General features: G+C 36.8%; 1 protein-coding gene across 2 annotated transcripts in view; it reads right to left on the bottom strand.

Moving 5' to 3' along the window:
• SP3 (Sp3 transcription factor) overlaps nt 1–13664 on the bottom strand; it is a 34329-nt gene that overhangs the window by 2997 nt on the left and 17668 nt on the right. For both annotated transcript variants that reach the window (XM_027637110.1, XM_027637112.1), the window contains 2 exons: nt 7811–8003; nt 1001–1197 (listed from right to left, as the gene is read on the bottom strand). In XM_027637110.1, coding sequence (XP_027492911.1) covers nt 1001–1197; nt 7811–8003 — 390 coding nt within the window. The remainder of the gene's footprint in view (nt 1–1000; nt 1198–7810; nt 8004–13664) is intronic.

Raw genomic sequence — 13664 nt, 5'->3', positions numbered from 1 at the left:
GCTCATCCACAAAGCTAAGAAGAGTGAACTCTGCTGACTCCTCAGGTCAGTGATAAAGACGTTAAAATAGGTTAAAGGATGGATCTCTGCATTTGTCTACTTTTTACTGATATGCAGGTACACCAGGAGCCATTAACCATATCCTCTGACCTGGATCATTCGCCTTTCTTTTTAAAGCCATATCTGTTTGTCCATTCAGAAAAACTGTAACATTCCAGATTGGGTTAGAGCATCCAAGAAGTCTAACAAAAGCACGCTGTTAGGAACAAAACATAAAACATTTTCCATAGACATTGCAGAGACATTTTTCTAAGCAATGCAAATGCTGATAAGCACATAAATTATTCATCTATGGTCAAGGGGTTTTTCAAATACTATAATCTTAAAAGGCAAGCATCCTGTAGAATGCAGTTTGTAGGAAAATAGGTAAAACAGACAACAGATTTGAAACTAGCTTCTCTGGAAAGGTGGAATATCTAGAATTATTTCTTTATATTAGACAAAAGGAGAAATGTGAACCTGGAGTTCCTAAAGGGTGGTCTAACCATGAAACTAAAAGATGCAGAATGAACCACCATCACATGCTCTTCCCTGATTTTGTGAATGATACCTAATCTCCTGGCCATCTAGTCCTCTATTTTTATTTTTCTTTTTTAAAATAATGGAAAATTATTGAAGTTTTGAGCTGGAACAAAAGTTCTAATCTGGTTCAAACAATGACATGCACTGCTGAACCTGAATCAAAGTATTCTGATTAAACTATATTAAGCATTAGCTTAAATGTCAGTTCTGAATCAAGAGGTAGCTGTTTTCTCCTCAGACCTACCAAAGATTTTAAAGTGTATTAACAGCAATGAACTACTAGCTGATTTTAGAAAAAAAGTCACATTGCATTAAAATCAATCCATTTCAAAGATATGTTCTCCTCTTAAAAGTTATTTATCAAAGCCCTCTCGATAACATTCCTGCAGTAAAATACACCAGAACCAAAGACTGAAACCTGTGTGCGTTCTTCGGTGTCGCTGAAGCTCATCACTGCGAGTGAACCTTTTGCCACAGAACATCCAGTTACAAACAAATGGACGCTCTCCAGAATGCCAGCGGAGATGAGCTCTCAAATGTGAAGTTTTCCCATACACTTTGCCACATCCTGGTATGTGACAAATGTGTTGCTTCTTTTTTCCCAAGTTGGAGCCTCTGCATTAAAATAAATAAATAAATAAATAAATAATTCATTCTAATACCTTCCTCCTAAATACTGGTTATGTACATACACAGGGCTACACATACCACAACAGATCTGCAAACCAACATGAGCAGCTTTCTGGTTTTGTTTCAAATACAGTCCAAGTCCAGTACACTCCAGAAGAAGCTGGAAATAAGTCCTATAATGCTATCCCAACTCTGCAATAAACTATAAATTCAATTTCAACTATGTGTAAAATTTACGTGATAGAAGCGTAATCTTTAGGAATCATACATGCGTATGAAGTTGGAAATACAGTCATTACAGCAGTTCATACCATTTTGATGCTGAAGCACCCATATTTTAAATTTCTCCCAGTTTCAGTTTTTACCATACCAAAGATAGTTTTGGCAAGGAAAAACACAAATTACTGCAACTGCCAAAATGGACACTGGAGATTTTGGCAACTGGGAAGAGAACAGATGGGACTTTTGGCATCTTGGGGAAACCTGAGAAGCAGTTTGGGGTTTGAAGACAAGCATAATAATCTGAGTATTTTCACTAAAAGGGGTGGAAGCTAATCTTGCTGACATTTAAATTAATTCTTTCACATTTCAGGAAAAAGAAAATAAAAATCCATCACAGTGAACACAGAATTCACAGATACTATAACTCAAACTAGTCATCTTGACGATTATTTTAAGATGCTGCCTCACCGAAATGGCAGGTGATTGATTCAGGGGAGCACCTGACACAAAAGTCTAATTTTTTTTTTAATAAAATCACAAGAGATAAGAGCCTCTGAAGACCTAGAGAAAGAGATCAGTCTGGCCAGTGCAGGGCATCATGATTGATTTTAGTCAATTTAAGTGTTTGCTACTGCTGAAAGAAGCACTTCAGGGAATAGGTCTGGCTGACAACGCAGCTATATGAATGGTAAATGCTGGTACAAGGGAGGAGATTGGAAAATGCAGCCAAGCATCAGGCCACCTTATTCATCAGCAACGTTAACTCAGAACATCTTAAGTGGATTCTGAAATCACAGCCTTGGATGCTCCATCCTCCATGACTGATTATACAATTTTCAGTTGCCTCCCCAGGTCAATTTTTTTCCCTTAAATTGTGTGCTAAGCTTCTGTTTAACTGTCCAGTGGCTGAAGGATTTGCCAAGTAACTGTTAAACCTAAATTCTCACCCCTGCATTCAGAACAATTCTGGTTTACATCTAATGAGGGTTCAGGGTAAAGTGCATACACACTTCAAGGACCTAGCAAGTATTTCCAGACATGAGCAGAAACTAAGGGAATTCCAACCTAAGCGCTTATGTACCTAAAACATTCCAGATAGCCCAGAACAATAAGGAGATAAAATCTCATCAAGTCCTACAGAATGTTTTTAAGACTTCTCAATATAGAGCAATCTTCATAGTACTTCATTAGTAATTTTGTTTCAGAAGAAAAAAATATCACCTTTACCTACTAATTATTTGTCATGACAATATAAGTTTTGACTTCAGAAAAAATTCAAATGCAGTAGAAGCAGAGTCCAGAAGGCTTTCGACTCTGCTGTTGTCGCAGGAGAATCATATGAGCCTATGGACACAGTGACAGAAGAGATTCTGCTTATCTATCTAATTTTGTTGGGTTTATGGCTACCACTCAATCCTCAGCCTCAAAGAAAGTTCATCTGCCTATTTTATCCAGTTTCTTCATAAATTTCATGCAAAAAATTCTCTGACACCTGACCTGACATCTTAAGCTCTTCCCTCATTATTAGTTTTGGCAATAATATTTTCGCCTTGATTTACCTTTTTCAAATGTCCTGAAAGATCACCACTTCTTTTGGGTAGGACAAATATTGCCTTTTTTACATCTCCTACCTCAGCCGAAACATCCATTTTTGATAACCTTTGCTAAATCTAAACTGTCACCTTTACACTCTTCTATGGCCTTCCCTCAAAACAAGATTAAAAAGCAAAATTAACTGTAACATCAGGCATTATATGCCACCTACACAAAAGCTCAATACTCACAAGTTTTGAACATTCAGTCAATCTCAAAGACATTTAGCAAAATGTCTTTACATTGCTCCTCTTCTTTTCTAGTTTCTCAGCCCCTAAGGATGGCTAGGTTACCACACAAAACTCACTGTACCTGTAACAGTTCTATGGGCCCAAAGTACCCACCTTCCCAGACTCCAAGGACAAAATTTTCTGCATTCCTCCATTTGCCTCACTGTAACCAGTTCCACTGTTCTCAGGATCCACATTCACCTTTATCTAATGACTCAGTTCTAGACAGCTCTTCTTCAGGTCCTCTTGTTCAGTGGCTAAATGCATTTGGCAATTGCAGTGCAAGGCAAAGGAACAGCCAGGGAACTCTTCTCCATTATGCAGTCTTGGTAACTGAAAGAATTCTCCACAGGATCCCACTATTCTGTGTTTTTAGTTGCCTGTCCAACTCCACGTAACCCTAAGAAGTGCTCAGCCTGTACTTAGTAAAACAGAATATATTTCTGCATTTGAGATTGTATTTCTGTATACAGAATAACTCTTTGTATTTGGTATTTCATCCTCACACCATCTCCAAATATACCATAGTCTTCCTTTCCATAGTAATCAGTACAAATTGGCATGATACAGAATACAAACTAAACGAAATCACATCAAAATTCCCAATCATTTGAAGTTTCTTCATTGCATCTTTAGTCTAGACTGAAGGAAACCAAGGTTCAACTCATGATCAGCTTACTGTGCATAGGTGGTGTAGAATATGTAATTCTAAGCACCTCACCTAATTGGTGACAGAATTCCTTAGCAGATTCCGAAGTTCAAAGTGCTGGGAAAGTTAGGGATTCCCAGAATGAAATCTACGTGACTACTGTGAATTACTAAGTGTATTTGTTCTACACAGCTTCATTTGGCATCTACATGTTTGCTTCATGTGTGCTCTAAATTGACAGGATAGGAGCCAAATTCTGTCTGGACACTTCACAGCTGTGACAGCCTGGCACTATGCCCTAACACATCATGCTAAGAGGCCTTTCTTGCTGCACTGGCCAATAACCATCATCACTGAGTAAAAGGATGTGACTCAGGCCTACTCCTTGACTGGAGTCTTAAAATCAATTAACATTTAAGTATTTTCATAATACATTTTAGCTTTACAGAGATTGGAAACCAAGTTTCTCAGTAACCAGACAGACTGCAACAATTTCAGCAGGAAACACCTTCATTCACTGAGAAACTAGACTATGTTCAGCAGTATTTCCAGGAAGAACAACAAGTATTTTGAAGGTAAAACATACACTTTTTAGTTATTTTAAGAGTGTGTATTTTAGAGTTACATACCTGAAAGCATACTCAGAAGCACTGTTCCTCTATAGATCCAGACAGGAGTAGTTATATCTGAATGTAATTCCAGATGTAAATTGAGAGGAGGGTGAAATCTCTAGATGTAACTGAAAGGAGGCTGCACTTGCACTTGAAGGCTACACAGACTTCATCAAGTTGAGACACCCTAACTAAAAGCCTTATACAGCCTGTTTGAAATCAGTCATCCTTTGAGGTATGTCTCTCTCTCTGCTCACTTGCTTATTCCCCAATTACTACATAAGCTTGAGGCTATATAGTGGTGATTTACATACCATACTCTTCCTTTCCTCTTCCCACCTTCCCTCCTGCCAAGTAAGGTAAAGATAATAGGCTTCCCATTTCAAAGAACTGGTACAAATCTGAAGACTGCAATGTAGTCCCAATTCTCGTATCAAGAATCAAAAAAAAACCCCAAAAGGCCAACAACAAAACCCAGAAAGAATCTCTCAACTCCCCTTTGCATCCAGAAAATGCAAAATGCAAGAAATACAAAACCTAAGGCTATACAATAGATGAAATTATGATGAAGTCTGCATGTGAAGCCATGTACTACCTTCTCCTACTCCATTTAGTGCATAGAAGCAATAATATTAATTGAGTGAAACACTATTTTTTCATACCAATTTAATGTGCTTTTCTTGTCTTACTAGTAACATATTATTTAAGTACTATGTTAAATACAGAATTATTCATTTCTCCAGGGTTTTTTTTCCTTGCCATGGGTACTGACAATACTCACTCACAGTGTCTAAGCAATTCACAAACATTAATGGATTTATCATCTTGTAACACTCCTGTGTAGTGAACTTGAACTAGTACAATCACTTTGTACATCCAGATAAGAGGTAGAAAGAGATTAAGGCCAAAATTGTCAAACACCCACCAGCTTGAGGTGTCAAGTTCAATATAGCAGAAGCATATTTTCTTAGAGTACTGTAGATGTTCACAATTCAGCTCAATCGACTTCTTTACAGGAATGAATTCAGTACTTCTGCAGTGGACAAGGTGGGGTGGATAGACAAACACCTCCAAAACTTCAGAGCCCTGTTGCTGCAGTCCCGTATCTCATTCCCTAAACGCCTCCCAATTTCTGCAATAAGTGAAGCAGGTGACAATCATTACACAGCCCTGATTCACTCACTCCCTGTGCATCATCCATCCCATCCACTGAATGGCACTGGGATCATATGAAAAAAAAAGTATGCAGTCATGTAAATAGAAACTAAGTGATAATGTATATGCACAAGGGATTAAAGTTGTCCAGGACATCTTAACATCAGCATTCGCTCAATTTTCAATTCGTATCTTTAACATCATTTTAAGAATTGTGAATGCTATTGGAATAAATTTACAAAAACAAATGTCCTATTATCTGAAACTCTGCAAGTCACTGGCAGAGTTGAAAGACAAATCAAAACTCAGCCTTACAGCACTAAACAAGTTAACTGTAGCAGCTACAGAACATGATCAGCGCTCAAAAATTCCTCCAAGTGGGTTTACTCCTTTTTCCTAGACTCTAAAGGAATTCTAAAGTTGCTCTAGCAACTGTAAGCATTTTCACTCTTTTTCTGTTTCCCTACCAGGGTCTCCTTCATTCTATTCCAGTTCTAATTCCTCTCACATCCTGACTCCTTGTCCTACTTTTCCTAGTTGCTTTGTACATTTGATGTGCCCAGGCCCTCCTTTACAGTGGATTTCAGATTCTCATCTAACTGTTATCTCTCATCTGAGTTTTGCACATCTGAGTTTCAATCAGACCACACCCTTCTCCAGACTTCATCAAAACCATCTCTCAAAAAGATTCCCTCTCGGGCTTCAACTTTTTTGTATTACAGCAACTCCACTTAGGAGGAAGAGGATTTTGCAGTACAGATTTCTAAATTAAAGCCACTGTAGTTTGGAATAGGGCATGAGGAAGATGAAGCATGTGAAATCTCTCCTAGGAGTACAGGCAGTGCAAATCACATTTTCAGAGTTTTTTTCCTAATTAAAACAAATCTCAACCCAGGGTGTACTTTTGGCAGATCTTCATGGCAGAGTCAAAGTTCACCAAGAACTTAGAAATGTCTGTGCCATGTTGCAGTGAAGTACCCACAGAAATTTAACAAGAGGACACTGATGGACAAAGATGCTGTATAACCCACAAATATTTTCACTAGCTTCGTTTGTGATGTAAACGTATGAAAGTGTTTCTGTCTTAAACACTTAAAACTTACTTGGCATGGCTGCCTAAGATATTACCTCTCTGTGCTTGCACGGAAGGTATCTAGGATATTCAGCAAGAACTCACAAGAGACTGGACAACAGACATAATTCAGCCAGTACTATTAGAACTCCTAGTGCCACTGGACACGGACAGGTTCTTTAAAGAGATTTTAGTAATTTGCACTACAGTTCCCAAATAAATAAAGACTTCTGTTTTAGAAAAGAAACTATTACCAAAATGTAAAAATTTTAGTGTATTGGAAAGAAGTCCCTGCACAATTCTGCCAAGAACAAACACACCTAAATATTTTCACTTGCAAAAGGCAGTTTATTATCCCCACTTCCCCTCTTATATCCATAATTGAGATGTTTAAAATGAAGTGTTTTGGAGCAGAATAAAATCTTTATAATAAAAAAACCCTGAATAATACTTTAATGAGATGCACAATAAAACATGGCTTCCAATGCAACTCTAAAGTTTTATGAGTTGGAACTTAGTACCTCTTTGTTAGTTAAAACTCCACTAACTTTGATTGAAAGGAAACAGACAATTCAAAATTTGGTATTTAGAGTTATTATACAAACTTTGTTTTTCCTAGGTAACCAGTGACTAAGAAAACTAGGATAACTGTATTTTTGTAACACTCTAAAGCAATCAAACTGTGGGAAAAAATGCTCAATCACTGAGGAAATGCAGGAACACAGGATTTAATCAAGTCCTTGACATATGATAGGAAGCCAATCACAGATGTGCATATTTCAAAATATTTTATTTCCATATTATTGAGGGCAATGTTCTATCTCCCTCAGTTTTACTAGGTGACATCCAACTCCAGACTTTTTCAACTAATCTCAGTGGAGTAACTCAGAAAGAATGGAATAATCTGCCTTTCCATCTGCAAACCCATAAATAAAAGGGGTAGTCTTTTATTGCATAAGCCTTTAGTTTCCTCTCACTGCAGACAACTGCTTTTAACGAAGGCTCCTTTTTTTCCTCACCCTTTGTTTGTTTTTCATCTTTATATGCATTATAGTACATTACATACCTTCCACCACCTTCTTTGCAGTTGGGACATGTGCATGCTACTCGTCGCAGTCTTTTTCCCTCTTGATGTGGTTGGTCCCCTTCCTCATCTACAACCTGTACTCTCAAATGTGTTAGATCATTGGTATTCAGTGTAGAATCACCACTGAGCTGCCACTCTTCTGGATCAGGATCCTCTTCTTTAATCCTAATATCTGAGGAAAAGAACAAACACAGATCCATAAGTAGCCCATTAGAGAGAAGGAAACCATAATGATCAAATCTTTTTACTCTTAGAGCACTGTGTCAGTCAGAAGTCAATGTCCTTTAGTGCATACTGACATTGCTTCTGTGCCCTTGTAACCTGTAACGTATTTAAAAAGTTTATCTTACTGCACATTTCAAAGTTAAAGGCAAGCTATAACGAAGTATTAAAGTTTAAGTCTGACTGTTCTTGGTGAGGAACGCTGCCACCAGAATATTGCTTGCTTGAAACTTGGGAAAAACTGAGGAACAAGAGGTTGGACAGAGGTTGAAAAAATGTAAACACATGTTTCAAATGATCCTGAGTAGCCATTTCTCTTTCCCCAGAATTTCTCAATTAGTGTCACATGCAGTAGAAACAGCCTTTCTCAATGGTCTTCAGAAGTTTTCAGTATGCACAGTGATATATAAAGTAAAATGAGAAATCAACTTAATAAAAGGCTTTGGCCTGAGAAAGACTGAGATACCTAAGGAAAACAAATTTGTCTTTGTTCCATTTTACCCTTCTCACCTGAAATTTATGTCTTTTCCACAATACACAGAGAAGAAAACATTTAGGGAAGAATGTTATTCAGCATTAGACAGAGGTAAGCAGCTCACAAACCACTTCAACATTTTGATGTGCCAGTAGTCAAAATAGGTCTTAGCAGTTTCATGGATGCAATAAAGCTCCTAGTTACTCCTCACAGGATGGACATTTGCAAGTATGTGTACCCTCTCCCTACAGAGCATTCATTCAATCTAATCCAAGAACTAATTACAGCATCACAACAACTATTTTAACAAATTTACATTTTAATAGGAACACTTTTCCCCTCAAACACTATTCTGTATTCCCAATGAGCTTAAAGTCTGCATTCCAAAAAAAAGACAGTTTAGATATATAATTTTAGAAAGTTGAACCCCAATCCCTTGTTCAGTTCAGTAGAGTAACTTACTTTGTATTTTTTCTATGAAAATGATTAGCCACTAGCACAAACTAATAAGCAAACCACCATAATTTTTGTAGGGTTTTTTTTCTTTAAATTTTGTTGAAGTTTCAAACTAAAGGCTGTGTATCTCTCTGGACATGTTCAAGAAACTACTGTCTCTAGGGAAAAAACTCAATTTTCATGTAGATTTTTATCCTTAAGCACTGAAATTTTAACTGAGCACTGTGGCCACTCTTAAGTTCTTTCTGGGAGTCACTTCATCAGCCATCATCTGTGTAATGAAGATCACACCACACAGATTGCATGATAAAATATGAGAAAAAATGAGCTGGGTCATATCATAAAGAGCCTCTTGTCCCAGGAGAGATTAAGAAAAAAACCAATGATAAAATACATAAAGAGTAATAGTTATGTGGTCTACCTTCAAAATCATCTCCAGCATTCATCTGTTTAGAGAATTTGTCTCTAAAATTTGTCACAAAAATTTGCTTGATGCTAAAAAGGTCTCAGCCCAGTCATTCCCAACACCAGTTTGCCTTTCTTTTGCACATGTATAACCATTTGCAGGACTGTGCTGTTCACACTGATGTAACTATGGTTACAGTAACTCTCTAGGAAACCACTGCACTGGGAAGAGAATTCCAGGTCAGAAACAGGGAAATCTAGAATATTTATCTGGTTTCGCTGCAAAAGTCAGTGTCAAAACTAAGTTTGCATGACTATGACAGGCTCTGACTGTGGGAATCCAGGAGCTAGCACACTAAGTTTTGCTGACTCTTTTACACATGTGGCACTACTGTGGTAAGCTTGTTCAAAGTCACCTGCACACTAAGTTTCACTGTTACCATAACAAGTTCACAATTTCAGACAGCATCATAACAAATCTTTCACCTGAAGACACAGAAAACCTGTGGTGACTTCTGGTCTTCTGCATAAGCCACCAAACTATCTTTCCTACAAAATTAAGTAATTTTCTGAGACTCACCTATGAAGTAATTTTATTATCTGTAACAATTTGTATATATAGAATTAATTTTACATAAGCAAATATTAAAGCAGTATACATCAAAAAGTTTATAGAATTATCTTTCAAATTGGATACTATCAAGTATATTAATACATTCACTTAGAGCAACTTTAGAAAAAAACAAAAGCCTGCTTCACTCTTATGCAAAAGGGCACATAATAGGAATTCAAATACAGCAAAGCAGCAAGGCTGCCAGCACAGCCCAATGCAAGTCTCCAAGCAGTTCTTTTGGACTGGATACATTACACACCATACTCAAAATTCTTTTACCAATCAAAGGTTCCACAAAGCATACACTGTATAAATTGGTTTTGTTTAAGATAAGAATTAAAGTACTGTTAATAAAATAACACACTGTATTGAGAAGTAATTTCAGTATGATCTCACTAACATTAGACATTGACATTTAGTGTGTTTGCAAAGTCAGTAGCTGAGTCCACTTAACACTGCATATATATAATTCAAGAGGTATGTCCTAGCAAAGATGAATGGATCAAATTAGGGTATGGATCTGTGCTCCCAAGACCCAACTCCACTACTGAAGTCAAACATTCCATATAACATATGATTTCTCCTATTATACTGACCTTCCAAAGTCACACTCCAGTAACAGAGATACACCTAAAAATAGAAGCATGCCCAGAAAGTCTATTACTGCATGCTAGTATCCATGACTTTATACCTTCTTCTATACAGTGTTTGTTTCATTGCACAAACTTTCATCATGAGTTCCTTTTCCATCAGTATGCCTCTATTCCCAGTCTCTCCCAATCACCACCATTACTGCAGCAGCACAAAGACTCATGATAGCTTTATAATGGTAGAGGCATAATTAAGACATTTATTTGGACCAAAAAAAAAGAAGGACAGACAAAGCACTCCTAACAGTTGAGGAACTGGAGAAAATAACAATTTACATAGGTATACAATACTTAATACTATTATTTTAAAAAATGCAAAACTGAAATGAAGGCTAAGTAGTACTGTGTTTGTAATTTTGTGCTGTGTTTCCTGGTTATCTTGGTAAGACAGAAAGTCTAGCTATTGCTTTAGTTAATCCTCAGAAGGACTATCTTCTACTCCAGGCACACAGAAAAGTACAACGTAAACTGCCAATATACAGACAGGACTTCTTAATACTTAATTATGTAGATTATACTTTAAATAAAAAACAATTAAAAGAAACATCGACAGATAAGGTGTTTATCTAGCCTCTCCAGGATATAGTATAGCAGAGAGTGGATTGCATCAAAACTCATAGTGAAAGTGCCTTAAATGAGGTACTTGGAACTGATGCGCCTGTTGCCCTCCAAGTAGGTTTTATATCATTGCAAGAGATAAAGTAAAATTCTGTGACTAATTTTTGGAGGGAGGAGGGCATGCCACTCATGAAGGTGTTGAAAGGGCAAACCATGGAGAAGAGTAAAAGATTAAGTCTTCTCCAATGCAATGGAATTTGAGATTATGCAAATTCATGTAGATATCAAAGACTGCATTTCTCTCTTCGTGTTCTTCTAGATGTGTTCTGTTCTAATTCAGCCTCAACTGACAGGTTTTACACATATTCTGCAAAAAAATGGAACTAAAAGAATTTACATAATCCCTAAAGTCATGACAAGCTGACACAAACACTAGTAAATTTGAGGCAACTTTTTGTCTTCTCCCAATTAGACACAGGCTAAATGAAGGTTACATTTTCTTTACTACTATTTTATTTCCATGCCTTCAAATTTCTATATGTTATTACTTCTTAATTAAATTCAAGACTTAGTATTAGATAAGTATGAAGATGAAATTTAGACAAAGATACTGTTTTAAACTGCCAACAGATTCTGAAACCCATATATTCCGTTCAAATTCTTCTTCCTATTTAGCATTCTAGATTTGTTTTAGGTTTTACTTTTTTCTAACAGATGGAAATTGGGATCTTGGTGTACAATTTTGTTCCAAAGGTAGCCTCTTTATTCAGCTAAGCTTTACAAGTTCCTGATCGGAAAAGCGGAAATATGGTCTTTCAACTGAAAACAGATTTGCAGCAGCACTGCACATACCTTCACACCAATTTCCTCACAGCATCACAAATTGACTGTCTGCCATTTCAACATCTTGTAATCAGACATGTCTATTCATTTATTTTTCCGAGTAGAGGCTTCTCTTCCTACCTCTCCCAAGAAAACAAATGTGAATTCCCATTTCCTTTCTGTCTTCTCTTGTTAATTTTGTTTTGTTTTCTCTACAGTGCAACCCACATTCCCTCAGTACCTTGACTCATCTTGCCCTAATCTCTAGATATGAGGAAGCTTTAATAAAGATGGTCAAATTTCTTAGACTCTATCCTTGTTCATTCGCATCTAAACTAAACTTTCTAAATTAAACTACCTAAATTAAACTCTCTCTACTACTTGACCAGCTGTGCAAGTCTTTCAGATGGGAAACTGAACAGAGTTAATGATTTTTACTCTGATTTGCCCCCCAAAACTTAAGTATGAATTTAGGCATTTTTATTACACAATAAATTACAAGGCAACATAAGATACACTACAGATTGTCTTCTTGAAATACTGGTGAACCTCAACTCAGAAGACAGACTGTCAAGTAGATTCAAAAGCTCTAAATCAGATTTTAATTTTCTGAGGAAAAACAACTTGTGTGTACAAGTCTAGGAGCAGGACCTCACAGTGCTGAATATTCAAGCAGTATCAGCAAAATGATTAAAAATAGAACTAGAGATTTTTTTCCTTGCAAGAAATGCCACAAACTGTATCTCCAAGTGATCCTATACAATATTCTAAGCCAATTATTTAAGAATTTGAATCACGAAAGCACTTAAGCCAGTGCTACCACAACACACATTATGCGTCAAAGAACAGTTACTTCCTCTACATTAACTGTACTCCCTTGAGATTTGCTATCCACAGATCCTCAAGATGTTGGATTCTTACAGACAGTAATGCCTGCTGTAGCATGCCCTTACTTCTTCTGGTTTTCTCACGGTTGAAAATATAAGCAGGGATTAACTAAAAAGGGGGAAGAAGTCAATCATGCTTGACACAGAAGCCATGAATTCCATAAATATGTAAGGAAAGCAAGAGGACAGAGCAGCAGGATCAAGTATTTCAACCCAGAAGAGTATCAGACTGCTATTAGAGCCAGACAACAGAATTGTCAGCAGTAATTCAGGAAGACTGAACTGTTCAGCAAGTGTTTCTCTTTAGGCAAAAGTCAAACAATGGTTCTATCACTAGAGGAGAATGAAAAGCTTCCCACTGACAACAAGTCAGGAAGATGTAAAAACAGATACTGAAGTAAACACTTAATAAATCAACAGATTAGGATAATTTTCATTCAACACTTTTAAGAGAAGGCTGAAGAGCTCTCTGTGGTTTTAATGCTGTAAGCCTTTGACCATGTGAATGCTCCAGTGGGTTAGAAAAAAGCTAGTACTGTGATAATACTGAAAGAGGGTAATCAAAGCCTCAAAGAAGTAAGGAAAGAATTAATGCCACTCAAAATGGGATTATGTGAACAATTAGACTAAAAAGTAAATTTTTTTTAATCAATAATGACACCGTTGTTGATATAATATACTTGAGAGTTCTGCACAGCAAGTGACTTATTAGGACAAAGGAAAACATTTTGATTAAATGAAGTAC

Source organism: Corapipo altera, unplaced genomic scaffold (assembly GCF_003945725.1).
Source record: "Corapipo altera isolate COAL_440 unplaced genomic scaffold, ASM394572v1 45, whole genome shotgun sequence".
NCBI lineage: Eukaryota > Metazoa > Chordata > Aves > Passeriformes > Pipridae > Corapipo > Corapipo altera.
The sequence above is the reverse complement of the archived record's forward strand: the minus strand, read 5'-3'. Positions and strand labels throughout refer to the sequence as shown.